The sequence below is a fragment of the Lissotriton vulgaris genome, chromosome 12 (genome assembly GCF_964263255.1).
Source record: "Lissotriton vulgaris chromosome 12, aLisVul1.2, whole genome shotgun sequence".
In the NCBI taxonomy this organism is placed as follows: Eukaryota; Metazoa; Chordata; class Amphibia; order Caudata; family Salamandridae; genus Lissotriton; species Lissotriton vulgaris.
The window spans coordinates 21,175,109-21,197,816 of NC_141700.1; the positions used below are offsets into that span (position 1 = coordinate 21,175,109).

A 22,708-nucleotide genomic window follows, 5' to 3' on the forward strand; every position below is an offset into this window, starting at 1 on the left:
AAAAGGATAGAACTACTGTCCAGGTCCTTGGAAAGTCCTATAAAGTGGGTTTGACACTATATTGAGTTTTTGTGAATCATAGTGTGAGCAGACTTTTTTTTTTTTCTCGGTGTCAAGGAGAGTGCAGTCTACAATAATCGTGTAAAGTTCTTCTCGTATGTGATTTCCAGGCCCCTAAGCGGACATTCATTGTGCATGTCGACTGCATCTATGTGCAAGTCTTGATTGGTACATGCATGGTGGTAGAACTGGGTGAGTTGGAGTACTGGTACCAGTGAGATACCTTTTTTTTATGGCCTCTAGTTTAGCATGGCACAAGATGAAGAGTGGATACAGGGTCCTCAGACATTGGAAGTGTGTTGACTGCGTTCGCGTGTGTGGAGGGCGGAGACAGACACTGACTTGACAAAGGATGGAGACCGCTACCCTTAGTAATTCAATGAGATCCTTGTTAGCCTTGGACTACTGAATATTGCTTCCTGAGCGATGCCATTTTGTGAATGGTAGAGGTGAAACTCCAAGTTTTTGTTAAATGTGTGGAAGTATCATAAGTGGAAATAAAGCTGTAGTAAATGTTGGAAAGAACATTGGTGTGTTCTTAGAAGAATGGTTGCAATAAAGTTGTACTACATCGACACAAGAGGTTTTGAGAAGTCTGATTGTTTAATGCAGGGGACCAGCCTACTTCTAGGTCGACTGAGACACAACAACAAGGTTTGGAAGATTACAAAAAAGTCACAGCAACAAATGTGGTTAGCAGAAGGAAAATATGCAATAAGGGGAGCGTGTATGTAGGTCTAGGATGAAGGAGCAAGCGTGAATGTACCAAAGGATTGAGTCATTTGGGAGAACTGTGTGCAAGACCATTGGAGCAATATTGGGCAGGTCTTTGGATAGGATGGAGGAGCACTGCCAGGCTGTGTGCCCCACCCCAAAATAGCAAACAAAACAGGTGATGGACAGAATGTGGATCAATGTCACACATTCACCCCAGTCCAAAGATCTGGGCCCAAATCCATCGTTTTTTTGCACTCCACACCACCCTGGGTTAGACAATGGCGATATGCAAATCAGCTCTGACCCTGTGCCCCATGGGAACAGTCCAGTCCGAACTACAAAAGCCATGTCCTTCCCAGAACGGAATCAAGCATCCGAGGACCGGACTGGTTTCGAGGTAACACCTCTCATCAGCCCGGCTAGCTTGACTCCAGTGGTGTGGAGTGCCTGGGACCCACGTCTGAGCATCCCCAGCGCACTTATGGCGGCAATTGCAAACAAAACAGGTGATGGACAGAATGTGGATCAATGTCACACATTCACCCCAGTCCAAAGATCTGGGCCCAAATCCATCGTTTTTTTGCACTCCACACCACCCTGGGTTAGACAATGGCGATATGCAAATCAGCTCTGACCCTGTGCCCCATGGGAACAGTCCAGTCCGAACTACAAAAGCCATGTCCTTCCCAGAACGGAATCAAGCATCCGAGGACCGGACCGGTTTCGAGGCAACACCTCTCATTAGCCCGGCTAGCTTGACTCCAGTGGTGTGGAGTGCCTGGGACCCACGTCTGAGCATCCCCAGCGCACTTATGGCGGCAATTGCAAACAAAACAGGTGATGGACAGAATGTGGATCAATGTCACACATTCACCCCAGTCCAAAGATCTGGGCCCAAATCCATCGTTTTTTTGCACTCCACACCACCCTGGGTTAGACAATGGCGATATGCAAATCAGCTCTGACCCTGTGCCCCATGGGAACAGTCCAGTCCGAACTACAAAAGCCATGTCCTTCCCAGAACGGAATCAAGCATCCGAGGACCGGACCGGTTTCGAGGTAACACCTCTCATCAGCCCGGCTAGCTTGACTCCAGTGGTGTGGAGTGCCTGGGACCCACGTCTGAGCATCCCCAGCGCACTTATGGCGGCAATTGCAAACAAAACAGGTGATGGACAGAATGTGGATCAATGTCACACATTCACCCCAGTCCAAAGATCTGGGCCCAAATCCATCGTTTTTTTGCACTTCTGGCAAGGACATGGCTTTTGTAGTTCGGACTGGACTGTTCCCATGGGGCACAGGGTCAGAGCTGATTTGCATATCGCCATTGTCTAACCCAGGGTGGTGTGGAGTGCAAAAAAACGATGGATTTGGGCCCAGATCTTTGGACTGGGATGAATGTGTGACATTGATCCACATTCGGTCCATCACTTGTTTTGTTTGCAAATTCCGCCCTAAGTGCGCTGGGGATGCTCAGACGTGGGTCCCAGGCACTCCACACCACTGGAGTCAAGCTAGCCGGGCTGATGAGAGGTGTTACCTCAAGTCCGGTCCTCGGATGCTTGATTCCGTTCTGGGAAGGACATGGCTTTTGTAGTTCGGACTGGACTGTTCCCATGTGGCACAGGGTCAGAGCTGATTTGCATATCGCCATTGTCTAACCCAGGGTGGTGTGGAGTGCAAAAAAACGATGGATTTGGGCCCAGATCTTTGGACTGGGATGAATGTGTGACATTGATCCACATTCGGTCCATCACTTGTTTTGTTTGCAAATTCCACCCCAAAATAGGACAGGGAGTGGACAGCACAGAACTCCGACAGGGCTGGAATAAAAAAAGAACTGTATCAGCTCTGCACAGAAGCAGCAGTGCAGGCTGAAGGGCAGAATTATAAGACGCTCCGAAGAGCAGCACGTGAAATCCCAGAGGTCAGATTGGCACCAGCCAGGCCCAATGGATTGTGGCTGCACTGGCACAAGCTAACAAGGGGGAAGATGATATGGTGAAGCTCTACCAGGAAGTCTGATCTTTCCCATGCTCTGGTAACATAACTCGCCATAATAGTGCCCATCGTTCACTAACTCCGCTCAATGAAATAAAAACCACAGCCTGCTTTTATAACTTAAAAACAAAAATGCTGTTTTTAATTGCAAGTCTTAGCTAATATTACAAAGCAACAACATATTTCATAGAAACTTTGAACAGGGGTGCACGGGTTGTGCAAAGACTACTGCAAGAGTGCGTAAAAGTGACAGGTAACTCGTGAACCCAGCTCCCTCTTCAATTAATGCAGCAGAGACTGGGGTACACGAGGAATGATAAACCGAGGGATACTTTTAATACTCTACCTTCATTCTCACACTAGAGTTTTGTTTACAATGCTTCTCTTCACAGCACAGCGAGTAGGCAGGGACAGGTCGTCAACTTTTGACAGTGGGTGCAGTTAGGACCAGATAGTTAGAATGAAGTCCTGCACCCTTTATGAGGATCTTCAGCAGATAAATATAGTGCACTAGAATCACATCCAAGGAGAGCTTCATGTTCGTGAACAGAGACTTCGATCACAGGCTGCACAAGGGATGGCACAAGAGCAGGCCCCGACTACGGTCTCCATATGCATTCTTAAAGCCGGCATGGTAGCACCTTTACGATGCAAGCTGCTCACAAGGCACCGCTCATCAACGTCTTGGAAGCAAAACTGCAGCTGTGTGGGGGCGGTTACAGCAAACAGCTCTGAAGTCACAGAAGGAACAGGAAGAGGTCCAAACGAAGGGAGGGTCGTTGTCAGACCGGTGTGCCTCCAGATATGGAAGCAAAGATCACACATGCCGTAAAACAAACTAGCCGAAAGTGGCACCAACAACTTTAGTCCGAGCTCGTGCTAACTAATACTCAAAAGATGTTGTTGGCACAATTCAGCCCTGACCCACCCGGTAAAGAAGCCCTGGGAGGAGGGGTTGATTTGGAGCGAAGAAAGAAATCTCCAATTTCCTCACCCGCTCTCTTCAAGAGGACGGGGTGTAGAGACAGTGAGGTGAACAACTGTATAACCAAAAGACTACCGTTTGACCCTTTTACAATCCTGCCCAGGGTTCACAGTGTACTCCCAGAATGCTGTGGCGTTCACCCTTCCTTCAGGCTCTCAACTGCACCACTAAGAATCTTCAAATGCTTGAAGTTGCTCCTAAGGAGTCCACCACTACAGGAGACTGAAACCACGAGTCTCCTTCCATATACTGCTCTGTTTTCATCAGTAGTCTGACCATGGGCAAGTCGAAATGAAAAGGAAAGAGTAATAAGTTGCCATTTCAATGCTGGGATGTGCTTTACTATGAAGTGGGGATTCACCCAAGCTACTGACCATTCTTCCAAAACCAAACACCTTAGTTTTAGCCTGAACCAGATTTACATAGGTTAAGGTGTCCACTCACCGAGCCACCACTATAACCATGTGTTGCTTCGTAGCCAGGAGCTTCCACACTGTCCCATTACATCAGGGCAAAGGGCAGCTGAATCTGAAGGATTGAATACTAGATAAAGGCCACACGTGCAATCACACCAGCCTCCAACGAACAATATGTTCAGCTTTGAGAGGCTATTTAAGAAATATCGGTCTTAGAGCACAGTGTTTTCACAGGCCCCCAGCCCAGGGCAAGAGTTGGGTTCCCAACTGAACTTTTAGACCCCAATCCAAAAAAAAATCAACAAACTTAGACATTGTTACACCCAGCGAGAGAAGAAGATATCTTTATTGTTCAATTAATTAAAATTGTTACAATATTCTATCAATAAAACAAAAGCTTGGTTAGGAACTCACACAAATATTAAGAATAAAGTAATCGTTTAAAAAAGATTTAAAATCATAAAAATGACTTATGTTTATTTTCTTCACTGGCAGTAAAATATTATAGATAGAATTTAAGAAACTTTTTATCATAGTCTCTCTTTCTCAATGGCCGACTAAGTCCTGTTATAGTTCGGTTTTCAGATTGGCTCGGATGGCATCTGTAAATTTCCCTAGTCGGGCCACAATTTGAGGTGTTTTAGTAGAGAACCACAGGTCGGACACTTCACTGCAACTTTGTAGGCCAAGAAACCTACAAATAGGGAGAACCAATCGCTGCCTCTCACTGACTAACTTTGGGCAGCAGCACAACAAATGGAGCCAGGATTCACAATGGTAATTACAGAGTCGACAAGCCACTGAGTTATCCTGCCGGGCCCAGGTTGAATTGAAATCCGTAATGGGCAAAGCGAGCAGTCTCATGTAAGAGATTCTTCCCTGGGCCAGGACTGTCAAAGCTTGCTCCAGGTAGGGCTGCGGTTTTCCCATGGTATACGAGGAGTCCAGCGAGGAGCGATTCAATTGGTGATGCAGGCTTTCCAAGTCCCTTTTAGAGGATATTTTCTTGGCTTGTGTATTCACTGTTTTCCTCCAAGCTATTAGCGGGATGTCAGGGTTATGCAGATTTTGGATGTTGATGTCCAATAATCTAATGCCTCCTGCCATGGGGAACCCTCCTCTTCAAAGAGCATTTTAATTTGTACATTGTTACACCCAAGGAGTCTCCAAATTAAATGGACAAAAGAGACAATACCTGTCTTCTTGACAGCTAAACATTCTGCTGCAGAGGAATGCGGCCAATAACTGCAGTTGGAAGATCAATTAAAACCGACAATCTGAGTGCAAGTAACTACAAACACTGGAACGGTCTGCTCAGAAACACGCTCAAGTTATTAACCAATGACAGCTCTTAGCCGGTGTGCATAACCGCTCTATGCCGTTCCAGTTCTATAAACTCAAACACTGATGGAATGACAAGCAATACCACACAATCACAACACACAAAAGCCCTTCTGAGTTTCCATAGTGAGGCACCTTTACAGGAAACTGATAAGAGTTCACCTCTCCTCCTGGAGGAGAGGAAGCAGCAGAGACAACGCTGCAGCTGTCTGGCCACAAGATGATCATTGTGATCGAACTGAACTCTTCCCTGACAAAACATATCATTACTAGGGTGAACTTAAACTGGTGCTTTACCGTAAAGTAACAGGATTTACTGGCATAATTTCCTAGGACGTACGTAAATGGTGGTTTTCAGCAAGAGTGAATTCATCAAATTGTTAAAGTGAGATCTCCTGACACCCCTTGTGAAGTCAATTGTTAGCCAGAAGCGAGAGGACGAGATCAAATCATATGCCTTATGGTATAGCTGTGCATCTTTGTAAGGCCCTCCCAAACACAGAAATTATTAGGAAAGGGGGTCTGTAGCAAACTACTAATCGCTGGATATTCAGTAATACTAAATTAAACAACTATTCTACAAATGGAGCCAATCGCAGGTGCCCTCACACAAGCCAGCCTGCTCAATCTTTGCAGGCACAATCGGGGAAAGGGAAATGGAAACCTTCAGTATTGTTGGACTCCTATGGACAATTTGACAGTAAAACACATTCTGCCACTCTCCCACACAGTGCTTGAAAGTGCTTTTATTTTCTTACCATATTGTTCACATGTACAAAGCTAGGAGTCACACCAACAACATGATCTTGGATCATGTCCTCTGGTGATGGAAAGAACAGTTTAACACTCTTGCTGATTTTAACCCCTCCCATGCTCATGACGAGCTCAGCTAGTCATGAGCCACGGTTCTCGTGTGCTCATGACGAGTTGAGCTCGTCATGACCTTTAGAACGCTCCCACGCTGGGCAAATTCCCCTGCTGTGCGAATGTTCTAAAGAAACTGGTGTGGTCATGACGAGCTCAGCTCGTCATGAGCAAACGAGCACTGTACTGCATGACTAGCTGAGCTCGTCATGAGCACAAGGGCGCTGTGCGCGTCACCCCCCCACCCCCCCACCCCCCCCCCCCCCAGCACAGCGGGGGAATGTGCCGAGCAGGGAAGGGGTTAAAGTATTCCTATTTTGTTACTGATTTGTGTAGAGGTAACAGATCATTTCTATATTTTTCCCAATTAAATTCAGGGAATCGGGAAAGACCTCTACTTGGTAAATTTGCCTTCAATGGACATCCTGCTTTGCTTTACATGTAGAGTCTCAATATTTTTAAATTGAACAGAATTTCCACTATGGAAAAAGTTTTAACACTGGCTGCCCTGAAGAGACCAACATGGGATACCATACCCTTCTGGAGCATTGCCTAGTAGCACGCACAACCTTGAGCCAACGGACATGCAAACAACGGAAAGCGTGGATTTGTAGTGCTAAGAGATGTCTGCCAAAGGTTTGTATGGGACCGTTTTAAAATGTTTGCTGATGAAGATTCAACAGTAGGATGCTGCCTTATCCTCTAAAGCCACAAGTGGCTGCATGGAAACTACGTGTGTAATTACCTGTTGGAAGACTGACCCACACAAACATATATAAACATTGGCATATTACAGACCTGCTACCTAGTTAGTGCAGCATTAGAGCTGTGTAATACATAACTAAGGAAATAAAGTTCCAGAGCTGGCCAAGTGACCTGGTTGCCAGCTCTGCTAAGACGTGCTCTTGGGTCAATCCAGTACACAGCACTAGCAAACAGCCAGTGTGGCTCACACTGACTCTTTTATCCACTTGAGGAGCTGGGACATGCACAAGCACACATACCACCAGCTCCTCGATGTAGGACAGGGACACGAGTGGTCAGTGAAAGAAAAAATGCTTTTCTCCAGTTTCCTAAGCCCCAGTTCCTAAAGTTGTGATTTACAGTTAAGATCTCTGTAGACTATTGACTGTGTTGGAATACACACACCATTACTCTTTCTGTTGGGGATTGCGACAAGTAACTGATCCTTTGGGATTGTGTAAAAACAGTTTCCTGGTGGAGGAGGATGGAGATGACCAGAACCACCTGTCACCCTAACCACTAACACTGTTATTTCCTATTGCATGAAGCGAGATGCAAAACAAAGACATCTCAAACGAGATCACAGAATAAACTGGAAGCTACTCTTAAAGCAGTTGTGCATGTTTGTTTTCATGTATGGGACGTAAAGGTCACAGGCTGCAGCTCTCGAAGACTTGTTCTCAGCTTCTGAACTTTGACCATTTTTAGAGCAAACACATCGGAGTCGGTGTGAATGGCACGAACAGCCACTCAATCTACCCCAAATACACCACAGCACATGCATCCTAACTTTTACCTGCAGTTTTTAAGCAAGCAATACGGTCTCTCCAGAAGGACTGAAAAGTGGACTTGTGCGTCAAGAGAAACTTGGGGCAAAACCAGCTCTATGAATGAAAATCCAAGGGCCCTTTCACCAGGTGCCCGCTCTTATCTCATCCCCTCCTTTTAGAAGGTTTTGACCAGGTCATAGACATAGATGTGAAAGTCGTCATTGAATTTGATGAAGTACACGGTGGACTTGGCTGGTACCTGGTAGATAAACATTCCAGTCTTCTTCACTCCTTTCTCGTTGACATACTCCACTGGCTTGCCAACTAAGCTCTCTTCCTCCTCAGAAAACCCCTGGTCTGGTGACAGCAGAGGCTTGTTCTCTGAAGAAAAAAAAAGAAAACTTTTAAAAATAATAAACAATAGACGGTGCACATAAGAAGAAAATTCCTATTATTTTTGGAACAACACTCAGTGTTTGCAAACCATGTCTCTTGAGTTTTGGAAGTGGCTGCTGGCGAGGCGCAGTACTAGGGCAAAACAAATGCCTATCTTCAAAACGCCTGGAACCCACACTACTATACATTCCCCAAGGGCCCAAGAATGACCACACTAGTGATTATGGTTATTACCTTGCCAGGTCTTTTGAGGGGCATGCACAATCATGAGATTTTGAAATGAGATTATGCTACAGCACTAAAGCTAATCAACCAGACCCTCCAGGATATCGCGATTTCGCGATTTGCAGCGAAATCGGCACTTTTTAAAAAATGCCGCGATTTTTACAAAAATGCCTGCGAAATCGGCATTTCTGTAGAAATCGCGGCATTTTTCGCTATATCCTGGGGGGTCTGCTTTATCCAAAGACATGCACCGGTTGCCCCACACCTGTAGATGATCTACAGACACTGGGGTCAGAGGGTTAAAGCAGCTCGGCTGCAGCTGGCAGTGTGAAGGTCTAGGCTCTTTGTCATTCAGAGCTGCCCGGGACTGCGCTCGTTCGCACCTCTTCCTGGCCCACAAGAATGACAATGGGAGCCCTCACCTTGCACATCAACAGGAGGGGGAGGGGGATGGGTTGCCACAGAGGATGGAGCAGGAATCGGACAGAGCAGTTCTCCTTCGAGTGTAATGTGAAAGGGTTTGCAGTGACAGGAATAGGAACTTCGAGTCTTAGGCCTGTGAGAAGGCTCATTTACTGACCTGGCAAATTTAAACACAGTCAGCAAGTCAATTTGGGAAAGAAACGGAGAACAATTTAAATTGAAAACAAAAGACACGCTACCTTAAATCTGTTAATATATATTTTTTAACTCGAATCTTGCATTGCTGAGAGATTATCTGCAGCATGCACACCCGGAACTGTCTATGTGCTTGCACTTCTACTCTAATGTGAATTGTATTAGCAAAATGTCTGACCTTGCTTTAAAGATGTTGCACTAAGTGCTCCATCCATGTACGATTTTTAGCATTGGATCGTAGCAAGCTTCTCCTTAAAGCTGAAGTTTAGTGCAAAAACGCTGGGCTCTCTATGAGCATACCATGAAATCATGGTTTTATTCTATAGATTAAAGAATTAGCAGAGTATCAATTTTCCGATTTAAAAAAAGGACTACAGGCCATAGAAGGCAAACAAGCAATGGCACCTTTCTGTACTCCAGGATATGGGTTGAATGGATGAAAGAAAGATTGAATAAATGGATAATGAGAGAGGATGGATGGATTGATGAGAGGGGAAGGATGGAGAGAAAATTTAAATAGCTGGATGTATGGGTGGAAGGGTAGCTGGATGATGGATGAGGGGAAAGATGGATGAGGGGAAGGATGGATGATGGATGAAAGGAAGGATGGATGAGGGGAAGGATGGATGGATGAAGGGAAGGATGGATGAGAGGAAGGATGGATGGATGAGGGGATGGATAGAGGGGAAGGATGGATGGATGGATGGGTGGTTGAAAGGATGGATGGATGATGAGGGGAAGGATGGATGATGAGGGGAAGGATGGATGGATGGATGTTTGAGGGGGTGGGTGAAAGGATGGATGATGAGGGGAAGGGTGGATGGATGGATGATGAGGGAATGGATGGATGATGAGGGGGTGGGTGAAAGGATGGATGGATGATGAGGGGAAGGATGGATGGATGATGAGGGGAAGGATGGATGGATGAAGAGTGGGTGGGTAGATGGATGGAACGGGCATCCGGTGGGATATCAGGTTGTGTTCAAAATACACTGTACTATTTAACGTGCTTACTAATAAAAGGGGCGATAGGTATAGCCATCATTAGTGCAGCAGGTACAGTGGCACCAAGCGCAAAAAAGCAGCGCAAGGGGCTTGTAAATCTGCCCCAAAGTGTCTACATTGTAAAGAAACCAAATATACATAGCTTCACGTTGTTAAATAACTAAAAAAACTAAGATATCTGTGTTTGTTGTAGGAAAAATGGCCACATAAAATGCCGCAAAATTTCCATATTTGTGCCGCTAAATTTCCCTTTTTGTGCCGCTAAATTTGCTATTCCATGCCGCTATATTCTGGGGGGTCTGATCAACAGCCTTTATGTAGAACAATCATTTTTCCTGCGTGGACTGCTATATATGAGGTTCTCTTGCCTTCAACCACCCAACAAGGCAATACAAAAGGGGATGATGGACGGAGCGTTTGAGCAAATCAAACACTCACCCCCAGTCAACTGATCTGGGTTTAATCCTCACCATTCTTTAGTTTAAGCGCGAGGAGCAGTTGCTACGAGCGGCGGAGAACAGCGATCAGACTCGGCTAGCAACTGCTCCTCGCGCCAGACACTGCTCGCAGTCACCGGGGCACGAAATACTTACACCGAGGTGACATAAATATTCCCAGCCAGAAATAGAGGCGACAATCAATCAAACCATCCTTCTAAGCCACCGGACTGCCCGTGGGGGCGCCGGTAGGATTGCCCTATCACACCAATTCTTTGGTATTATAACACAGAACAGATTGAACTACCCAGTGAATCATTCCCCAAGACAGTAGGTGATTCATACCCTGGAAGCTTGAACTGAATTCCCAGTTGACCAGCTTTATTGGTGCCCGATCCAGACCATTCATTGGACTACGGCCAAGCCAGCCCTCTACCCCTCCCCCGTCCTGAGGAAGACCCGCCGCCGAGGCCCCAAACATCCCATGAGCATCAGGGTCGAAACGTCGACGCTTTTATTACTAATGTGCCTGTACCCATAACGTCCCCATCCTCTCTTTACCCCCAAAACAAATCGTGCGGACAGGCACATACCAACAGCGGAAGGTTGCCCGCTTTGTTCTATTGTAAATACCAGAACTGTATATTAAATTTCTTTTCTTTCTTCTTCTAAACACTTGAGCACCCTTTACTTTCTCACTGACTATACTTAATAGTCCTTGCGCCGTTCATGATTACTATTGTTTTATAAAAACTGTAAATAAATATGTAATTTCTCTAGAAGTACAAATTTTCAGAGTGTGGTGACAATTTATTGATTTTGTTGACATGCTAGGGTATTATTTCATTTTCATTTAATGTATATAGAGCCAATTGAGATAAGACGTATATCTCCCTTATCTAGCTTGAGTCAAAGCATGCTGATTTAATTTGCATTCTCCGAATCAAAAATGTTTTTCATGTAAAGTTTGTTTCCTAATTGATAGTCAAGGACCATTGTTTTTTCTTAAACTAATTCATACCCAGGTCCTTTGATTCTATGGGCAATACCCCATTGATTTAATGCTCACCATTCTTTAGCTCACTCAGCCACCCCAGTTCAGACATGGCCATATGCAAATCAGTCTGACCCTGTACCTCATGGGAACAGTCCAGCCCGAACTGCCAAGCCATGTCTTCCCTGGACCAGAAACAAGCATCCTGGGACCGGTTTCGGATTCATAATCCTCATCAGCCAGGCTATCTTGAATCCAGTGGCCAAGTGAGCAAGGGACTCACGTCTGAGCATACCCTGCCAACTTAGAGCGAACAAAGCGATACAAAAGGGGATGATGGACGGAGCGTTTGAGCAAATCAAACACTGACCCCCAGTCAACTGATCTGGGTTTAATCCATCACCATTCTTTAGCTCACTCAGCCACCAACCCAACGGCATAAATATTAGGAATTTAAATTCAAGTAAACAAACATATCATGCAAACCCCGGTCTAACACACAGTGAGATTAACCCGTTAAGCGCGCCGCAAATTCCGCCCCAGTGTGGACGTTCGATTGCGCTAACGGGATCCGGACGTCCAACGGTCGTGCGCAGCACAAGCGAGGTAGTGCACGCGACGACCGTTGGACGTTCGCAGCACTGAACGGGTTAAAGCATACATTCGGCACTGTCAGATTTACTATTCTAACTACAGTCCAACAGACATTGTGGAAGATGTATACACTGAGCTGGATAAGATTTACTATTCTAGCTCCAGTCAAACAAATATTGTGTTAATGTATATCTACATGAGGTGGGGGTGGCTTGGGAGGTTAATTTCCTATTTTAACCCCAGTCAACATTGGAAAAAGTTAATAAAATCATTTTGGGGGGGGGGGGGGGGGGGGGGGGGGAATATACCGCACATTAAAAAAAAATTTGTAAAATAATTAAATATGTAAACACAAAATGACATCAATAATTACAAATTTACCCTACAATAATTAATATACATTTTAATAAATAACAATACTAATTCAAAGCTCTATACACTCAAAAATCCATAACAAAACTAAAAAAATTGTTTAAAATCATCAGAACATTTATGTATTTCAATTTAATATATATATGTAAAAAAATATTTTCAAAAATAAATGTGCATAATGAATACTTTAATCACTTAATTTCTATGTGTATGTGTTATTTAAACACTAGTCACCCACCAATAAAGCGCACAACCAAATATCAAAATATGCTAATTAATTAGATGTACACAAAAAACAATACATAACATTAATTAACTAACAATGAATACATCATTTGAAATATAATCCTCCCAAACTACCAATAAAAACCACAACCCTAAATTAAAATGTATTTAACAGTTTTAAGCTTTACTGAACTTATAAGAAAGAAATAACAAAAACATAGCAAATGAATCAATTAAAACAAACATACAATTTAAAAATCGGCCAATTCAATACCCAAATAAACCCCAAAACATATATTACTATAATATTACATACACAATAAAGTTCATAGTAACAAAAATAATGAAGAAAAAACATAATGAAAATATTATTGTAAACAAAATTTAAACCGTCAATATTCCTCTAATAAGTTAAAAAAAATGTATTCCAATATTTCTACCATGATATTATTGTAAACAATATATTTGAGCTGATAATAAGACAGTACAGGTTTGCCATGCAGGAACTACAAAAATATTTATGGCTCCAGCTGTGCATGTGTGGTGGGCTGAAGCAAAACGTGAAAGATAATGTACTAGACCGACGGATGAAGCCTGGAGCTGAATACTCTCTCTACGTATATTAAGTACGATTCCATTGAAAAAGAATAGTCTAATGAGACGGCTAAAGAGGCCACACCAGCCAGAGGCCAGATCAAAAGCGGAAGAAATCCCGATGGGAGTGATGTCCTTCTATTCTCTTTTGCGTTTGTTTGCCCTGTACTGCCCTCTTTACCCATTCCATCTCCCCTATAGCCTTAGGTCACATGGACTCGCTCACAATGTTGATGAGTGAGCGATCGTAAGTTTAGTTAACGGCTGGGATGGATGGATGCCAACCTGGTAACTAAAAGTCAGTAACTGTTCATGCTGTCATGTTAGCTCGCGCCTCCTCGTTCTACACTGGTGTTACTTCAGTGGGTAACAGAGCGCAAAGGACTGCAGGCTGGAGCTATAGCCCTTATGAAATGGAGGGCCACAAGCTTTTGAAGTTACAAATACAGGAGCCCAATGAGGCTGCTCATATTACCTTGGTCTGACCGGATTCGCAGGTCCCCTTCCTTGTAGTCATCGAGGAGAAGGTACATATATAGGATGGGATCCTTCTCGTAGGTGATGTAGTGCCAGGTGCTCATGATGGGGGCACGGCACAGCACCATACCGCGCCACTGCACGTTATTTCCATCATCCTTCTCGAAGACGTGCTCCACTGCCTTCCCAACAAGCTCTTCTGCTTTGCTCTCCTCCTCTGGAGTGGAGTGAACTGCATGGGGAAAAATAAGAGATTTAAGGCACTGCATTTTACACATGATTGTCTATTCAGATTACTGTGGGTTAGGGAAGAAACGGAGTCTGAAAGAAGTGCCACAAGCTGTCGAGGAAATGTGAAGGGCATGCATTTTTTAAAGCTGGCGATGAAGCAAACCAAAAGTTTACAGCACACAGGAGGTGGCAGCTAAAGGATCCGTGGCCCTTGTCTGGGACCAAATTCTGTCCAATAAGGTTTGTGGCGGCATCTTCCAAAACATCTCTCTCCGCCTGGATATGCATGTATATCAGGCACAAAATTAAGAGCAGGATTGTGACTATTTCATTCTGAAGTGCTGTGTGTGTCAGTTAAAGTTACGGTCAGCACACCTTTGAAGGCTCATCTGTGATAGGATTGTCACAAGGGAGAGAAGTGGGGAGCATTTGGGCAACAGTCAACAAAAATATGCAAAATATGTACCGAAAAGTTGTAGCAAGCAGAGACTGCAGCAGTGCAACAAGCTTGCGAAATAGGAGACCGGTAGAATCAACAGGCTTCACCGCAGGTCAATATCTACACTTCAAGTGAAGAGGTGTGTTTTATGTCACACTTCTTGCCAATTTTTAGCCAGCTTGATGTATTATATTCTTATTTATAGAGCCCCATCACAGAGCTGCAAAACCTACAAGACTTGCAAGGACAAGAAGAAACAGAACGAGGTCTACATATAGGGAAGAAAAAACTAAATTCCTCATAGATTGTGTGGTTCACTGCTTGTGAGAGGAGAGGCTGTATGTGGACAAAGACAATGAGCTCCCTCAAGTGGTCTGTTCAATGGCCACCAGGCAGACCAGGTGCTTGAGGGGATTTTTACTGTAAGAAGTTGCGGAAGCCACCCTACGTTACTCTGATCCACCCAAACGCAGGAAGCAGGTCAACAAAGATTGTATAACTTCTTTTATCAGTCCATGAAAACTGTTTCCAGATACTCCGACGGCTTGCTTCGCCCACCTCCTGCCTAACACAATGGTTAGTTGGATCAGTGGCTCCCCTTCCCATCTTCCCATGTGTTTTAATCAATCCTTCACATTTCAAAATGAACAGTATATACATGTGTTAATCTCAAAGTTCACAGATGTGATGCAAGGACTGTATTGTGTCTCATTTTGTGCAACTGTAGGCTAGACCCCAATGTGTCATGGGTGTGTACTCACAGGGTTTTCTAGGGATGGTCTTCAGTTTCTTCACCCGCTTATCCTTAAAGAGCTCAATCCCGTAAACAGAGTCAAATCCATCGTAGATCACCAAGTACAGGCTGGGATTCACTTTCAACTGATCCAGAACCAAGCCTTTCCATTGGCTTATTTTTCCATTTTGTTCCTGCCAGCCATGTTGTACCCTCTCCCCAATGAGGCTGGTCCCCTGCAGGCCCCCGGCGACATCCTCAGAGTCCTCAGCACTGAGATTCCTATAAGAGATAAGAAAGAATGGCTCGCTGAGATGTGGACACAATTAAAGGGGGGGGAAAGTCATGGGTGCCCCACCAAGTGACATGTCCCTGTGCATGAGAGACAGACAGAAGTGTGATTTTTCTTCCAAAATGCTTGTAAATGCAATCTCGTGTAAGGTCTCCTGGCGAGCCAATCAGGAGCAAGCAAGTGCTGAAAATTCTGTAGGTCTTTGTGTGTGCGAGCCAGCCAGTGAGGTGTTTCAGGTTTTGTCTATTTATTTTTTCTATGCTTGAATAGCAAATTGAAATACATAGTTAAAATGTCAGATCTGTATAATTTTAATATCTCTGCAATACTTATTGCACTCGTCTTTCTAAAAAACACAATTTTCATTTTACTGCATATCTCATGGCTCTCTATAGCCATCCTACGATTGATTGGTAGGCCTGGAGAGCAATCGGTCACAAATCGGCTATGTTGCCCCATGTCAAGTGTGGTATCCGCAACAAGGTCTGGCTTTTTAGCCAATAGCCCGCATCATGCTGAAACTCTGGAGCCCAGAGATTAAAGTCAAATATGGACGAGTAGTCCAAAAAGGCAGTGTCCTAGTGATTAAAATGCCCATGCTGCGTAAGGTGGCATACATGAAACCGGGCCCTGTGGCAGCACTGCATTCACGTCACGGTCCGATCCAAAAGACAGGCAGACTTGGAGAAAAGCAATGAAATGTCAGCGTTAAAAGTTAATGGGCAGCAGAACTGAGAAATACCCATTCACATAACACATTCACCTAGGAAAAGACTTGCTAGCTAATATTCACTGGTGCTGGGCATAGTCCGTGACATGCCAGAGTCAAATCTGACAGGCCAGGCTGGACAATGATCAGTCATAAGTCAGTTGTGTCTATCATTTTTTGTATACTCTTATTTCTGTGACATGATGCTGAACATCTCGCTGTCGGAATGCTCCTCGGAAGTTGACATTTGTAATGTTATTTCTATGCTGTCTGTTGAATACCCTAGGTCTTTCCTACAATTTTACATATCTTTGTTCATGCCCTAGTGTTATATGTACAATGCTGTTCCAGAAATTGTCATTTCAAGAAACGTCACACAGCCCTACATTTTAAACCCATCGCTGTAAAAAACACTGCCATGGCTCAATGTTTGTTGATCACATGGCTCCAGGTTAAGCAGCACTAAGTCATAAACTAATATATACGGCACGGTGCACCACAATGACGTGTACGCTCCCAGGGTTTAACTTTCAAGAGCTACTTTATTTTACAGTCTGGTCTATTCCCTTGTTTTCAAAGGCAGACCTGAACCGATGTCACTGTGGGGTCTCTTAAGAACACATTACTTCAAGTAACTGAACGTTTGAGGAGAATTAATCCTTGTCCCCGAGACAAAAATAATCATGTCCAACCCCTCTCTGCCTGTTCGCCCAATGTCACTACTTTCCAGTCCTGTGCATTTCTGTTACTAATTGGTGGTTTTATAAGATGTGTAAGTTCAACTGGTTCAAAGCAGGCAAACACAGTCTGCAACAACCAAATTCATTATATTGTTGAATTAAATCACAGGGCTAAAAACTTGGGGGTACAGACAACAGGAAAACTAGTCTGACCGCATTGTGGCAAACAACATAAGGAACAGAGGTTTTCCTCAAATCCAAGTAACTCGCGAGACCGACAGTACAATAACACTGCCACTATGCGGTCAGCTACCCTACCCTCAGCAAGGTGAGCGCTATGCCACAGTAATATGAACCGAGTCTTTACCCTCGACATACACTTCAAAATGTTTTCACTCCCGCTGATCTCGTCCACTTGTGTTGTGGAAACTGACCAATGAAGGAGAAGACAGAAAAAGAAGGAATACCACAGTCCAAATGTGCAGAATTTCTACCCACAAGTGAAATTTCACACGGCTAAAAAAATAGACAGAAATGTTGTGACGTTGCAGATTTCAAATTGAGTGCCACTCACTTCATTGAAATATTGGAACACTAAATGTGCAAAAACATGTCAAGCAAGAATAGAATTAACAAGAACTTTTTCTGTAAGGAAAAGCTGTTTTAAAAATCAGTATTATTTAGCATAAAATACCAAAGCTAAATATTTGAGTGATTGTAATTAAATAACACCTTTTTAGTGTTGTAAAGGGTACCTACAATACAATAGGCGATATTAAACAAAAAGTGATCAAATGAGACTGTACACTTAAAATGGTGGAACTTTTCAGTGAAATGTTCTAAAATGTATTTAGGAATCAATGTGTTTTTCTGCTGAATCCAATCACCAAAAAAGAATTCAATATTCGGTCTGTGCACCACAATACCCCTTACCCCCAACCCCAGCCTTCATAGGACTAAAAAACAAAAATCTGTTACCTACATGAGAGTACTCTTCCCCAAGGTCAAAAAGATGGGATTAGCCAAGCGCTGTGACCTGTGTATCTGCCAAAGAAATGGTGCATTAAAATACTTTATCTTCAGACATACCTTAACTTTTTTGGGGCCATGGCCAACTGGGAGTGCTTCACACTGCTGAGAAAAAAAGTTTAAATCTTCATTAATGTATTATAGATTGCAGATTTTACAAAAAGGCATTGGAGTCTCTAAAACGGATTCAGTAAGGTAAGAATGTGTTTGAAAACGAGCTCACTTTCTATGCAACTTGTAATACATAACCTGCAGCACCGGGAGAGCTCCACGCCTCCAAGAAAGAGTGAAGCTGCCTAAGTGAGTAGCGAAGCTTGCTCCGACGCCCCCCTTGAGCTCTTCAAGGTCTTCACTTTGAAGAGGAAGTGAAGTACACAGACAAGGCGGCAGAATCCTGGCCTGCAGATTTGTTTATTCCCCCCACTGCACTCCTGCAGCCCTTCAAGAACTTGGGTTTAATAAACAAGGCAAAAACCCCAGACTACAGTAGCAGATCAATTTTTGAGCTTTGAGTGCATAAAGGACCAGGAGTCTTCCCAAGCCATAACTCAAAGGTCAGCTGCACTAATCATTCTGCTACTTATTGTGCCTTGAAAATTCACACAGTACACAGAGCGTACAACACAGCGCTCGTCTAGAGTGAGATGTCTGATTATTGTAAAGACTTCATGAACATGTACACCTTTTTGCTAAGCTCCTCTACCTTGTCGTCTCACTTTTAAACATGTTCTACCCTATTAGACCTGCTTCTGGCCCGCTTAAGCCACCATGTCTGTTTTTGCCCCCCTTTCAGCAAACTTAAGTCCCAGGTTGGAGCCTGACCGTTCTCCGTCTCAATCATCCAAATTTCAGCAGTTTCTGTCTCATCTACCAGATTTTTGACTTCATTTACCAATTACGAGGTTCAAGCCCAGTTTCTAACACATCCCCAGTCTTGTGTGTGTTTCAACTGAAACTGTCTAGTTCGTAACTTACTTCTTAAACTGACAAACCTGACAACCTTCTGGATTTGTGGACATGGTTACCAAAAATGGCACATATTCATGGGCGTTGATTCACTGGGATAACCCAGGGGATGTGCGGTTTGTCAAGCTCCCTAGCAATGCATTCTCAGGTTGGTAGCTGGATTCGGGCAGTTATTCTGGTTTTCCCTGAGATCAGCAGCCGTGGAGGTACCGCAACATGTGGAACCACTCTGATCAGCGATCACACTCGGCAACTCTGGGCATTAGCTTGCCTCATCTTCACTAACGGCCCCACCAGACCGCCGGGGATGCCTGGTCTCACCCTGGAGATACCCATTAAGGGACCATCTCTCAGGGAAGCCAGGAAGGGTTTCGCAGCGGTCGAAGCGCCTTGGGACCCTCCGGGTAAGTAGTGCGCTATATAAATGCCTATACATTTACATACATTTACATACCATATTCTTACGGAAAAATACAGGACTGTAATGGCAGTGGAGTAAAAAGTACTGGAGAGAACGTTATATAAATATTGTGAGGGTTAATGTGAACCTCAGACCAGGGTCTAGAATCCGTGCTAAGGAAAAAGTAAGGTTTAGTGTTAGTGAGTGGCTAGAACCTGGTTTAATAAAGGCGAGTTAGGGCTATGGATAGGGTAACGCTGGCTAGCATTAGGGAAAGGGGTAATGTTTGGTACAGAGAAATCAGTGCCACCTTCAGAGCTGGGGAAAGACTTTTGTTCCGGTAAAAGGTTGGGGAGAGGAGTAAGAAAAGAACAGTGCCAGCCTCAAGAGAAGGGAAAGAGTTTTGGTCCGAGAGATGTTGAGGAAAGCAGTAGAGGAAGGTCAGAACCAGCTTTAGGGTAGATAAAGGGTTTGGGTTAAATAGATGGTTAGGGGGAGGGAGAGTGTTAAGAGTTTTGTGCAGAGAACATATTGAATAAGAGCAAGAGAAAGTTAAGATACTTGATAAGGAAAGAATAAGAGATAAGGTAAGAAAGTGTTAGGTGGCCGATGACTGAACAGAAATGTATAGTTTAGAATGAAGGGCAGCATTCAAAAGGGTAAACGGAATCTACACCCGATGTTATATCAAAAAATAATAATAATTAAAAAAAAAACACAAGTCTTGGGAATAAGACAAATTTCTCCAAAATTAAAGGTCTGTGAAATCTGCGAAACTAAAAAATTGTATAAAGGGATCAAAGTTCAATCAGCTTGAGAGTAATCGCAAAGCCATTTTTTGGTGTAGGTTCAACATCATTGTGCAGAGTCTCTCGCTCAGGGTGCAGATCTCACGCCTGCTGCCCAGTTTCTGTCAGTCTTCTTACATCAAAGAAGGGAAACCCAAAAAGGGAACCTCAGTAGCTATGAGGTGGCACTGCCACAAAAACACAAACTCTACAACACAGCATGACGGGCTTGGTGTTCAGGAAGGAGAAAAAAGGTCAACACTTGGGGCCAGTGGGAGTGAGACAGATAAAGGTAGATGATGAGCAGGAAAAAAAACAACAACTCACAATGCCCAACATAAGACAGCAGCTACAATGTGAAGGAATGGACAGCCAATGGCGAGCTTGCAGGTGATGCAGAGCAGATAAGGAGAGGCAACAGACTGGTTGTATAATACTGTGTCAAAACAAGACAGAGAGAGAGAGAGAGAGACAATGGTCGAGGAAAAGAAAGTAGTCTGTGATATGGAAGCTGAAGTCAGGAGTTGACAGTGACTGTAGACCCTCTGACACACAAGATGCCAGATTGCCACGTGGACTGGTAGTAGGAGCAGGGCAGGGAAGCAAAGGTGGGGTTATTGCCCAGTCACTAAGGTAACCATCACCTTGGGCTCTGCAAAACAAAGCTGCCCTGGGCTGCTACTTATAGTATGTGGTGCAAGTCAAAATAGAGGGACCCTCTAAACTGAATTAATGGATTTCAGTTACAAAGAAGTAACACTGGGACATACAGTGTATAGCTATCATTATAATATGTTAATGCCAATATTTCAAGTACACTAGAAAAAATAAAACAAGGCAGTCGCACCACAACTAGACAATCTATAAAAGATGGTAATGCCTTCACTTGAAATTTCCAAGTGGGTGAGTGTTGAAGATGACCCAGAGACAGACGGTGGGTGTTGAGTCTTCTTTACGGCATCCCACTTGAGAACCATGGTGCGGCCAGCAGACACCATGTACAACTGTATGCCAACATACATTTCTATGGCTCCCAACCTTGCACCTGAAGCACAAAATTCCAATAATCCAGTTTTAACAGGACCTGAGACAAACCCCCACTCTTCACACAGAATCCAACTCTAAACCCATCATATTCCTCAGAACGCAGGCTATACCTGCTGGCGTCCAATTCAACCAGGGTTACTAAAACTTGTCCACACCTGTTCGACAAGGGCTATTAAATCATTCCCATCTTTCACCCAACTAACCAAAGGCCATTATCTAGTGATGTGACTAGTTCTGCAGTGAGTGATATGACTCAGCCATATGTACACTTATGTCATAGCTCAAGACTCCAACATCAAAGTCAAAGTCAAAAGAAACTTTATTTTGATTGAATTTACAATCATAAAAGTACATTGTAGAAAATTATTTACAACAATTATAAAAAAAGTTTTCATATGAGCAATATTGACTGATAGATACAGAAAACATTAAATTAATCTTTAAAAGAATCGTCTATACAGGACACCCTGTACGGCAATGGAATAAAAGTTATTCACATAAAAAAGAAGAAAAATTTACGATGCAGAAACAATTAGTTGAGATCGAATTTTCAGACATGCCTTTAAGAAGCAAGCTAGAGATTTGGCAACAAATGGGGTATCTAAAAACTGTAGTGCCAAAAGAGCAGGTTTGCATCTTCTCAATCCTGTTTGTCAGAGAAGTGGGACCAACCAGCGTTTACGCGGGGTCTCGTAGAAGCTACAGAATAAAGTTACGTGCAAAGTAGACTGAGAAGAACAGCCGTCACAGGGACATCTAGCTAGTTCACGAGTCCAATCTGAGGGCTCAGGGAACGAGACAAGACGGTAAAAGGAATCAAACCGAAATCTAGTTAAAACATATCTATCATAATTTGACAAGTAAAAAGACAAATAGGGTTGTATGCCATAGGAGGATTGTATCGTCATTAAGTGGGTATTTGATTGTTTGCCAATTTCAGAACACATGCGTAGGTCTCTTAAATGGGCGACACATAAATTCTTCAAGGTCTTTCTGGGTATGGCCATTAGTGAGAGAGGGTTGGTGAAAAACGCTGGACAATTCAAATCATTCAAAAATTTTAAAACATATATTAACCAGGCAATCTTTTTCCAGTGGGTCAATGTAAGGCAATCAGTTATTAACGACCGAGTAAGGAGACATTGCTCCTTAGTCCATATACGGTGCCAAAGGAGGATCGGTTGGTAACTAATGGTGTCAGATAGATAATCCCAACCGAGCTCAATATGGCTACCGTAATTAGGAGCACTTCGGGGGAGGGCTAATACATATTTCAAGAAATCATTTTCGATTACTTGGAGCTCAGTAGCAGGAGCATAGCCCCATACACCCGCTCCATAAGTAGCCACACTCAAGCATTTGGCTTGATAGATTTTCAGTATCACAGCAGGAGCGGACTTGCCCAACTTCCTTGAAAAAGAGGTCAGCGCCGTTGTTGTGCGCTGAAACTGCAATTTCTTGCTGGAGGTGGCGGATTTCTAGGACATATGGTCGTCGATGAGGATCCCTAAGTAAGGATATGTTCTAGCGTTTTCTAGCCTGGTGTTGTCAATATA

The 22,708-nt window shown here is 43.8% G+C and overlaps 1 protein-coding gene across 5 annotated transcripts in view; it reads right to left on the reverse strand.

The window, feature by feature from the left end:
- Positions 1-4,502: 4,502 nt before the first annotated feature.
- The window catches only part of LOC147673085 (spindlin-W-like), a 40,844-nt gene continuing 22,638 nt past the window's right edge, over positions 4,503-22,708 (reverse strand). For 2 of the 5 annotated variants that reach the window (XR_015302596.1, XR_015302595.1), the window contains exons 2-6: positions 18,012-18,056; positions 15,270-15,523; positions 13,837-14,070; positions 6,822-8,282; positions 4,503-5,980 (exon numbers count right to left, since the gene is read on the reverse strand). Coding sequence is in view for 3 of the 5 variants with exons in the window: in XM_086946780.1 (XP_086802906.1) it covers positions 8,077-8,282; positions 13,837-14,070; positions 15,270-15,523; positions 18,012-18,031 (714 nt within the window). In the remaining 2 variants the exon portion in view is untranslated. Of the gene's footprint in view, positions 5,981-6,646; positions 8,283-13,836; positions 14,071-15,269; positions 15,524-18,011; positions 18,057-22,708 lie in introns of those variants that run through there. The other 3 variants (XM_086946780.1, XM_086946778.1, XM_086946779.1) reach the window with 2 other exon arrangements.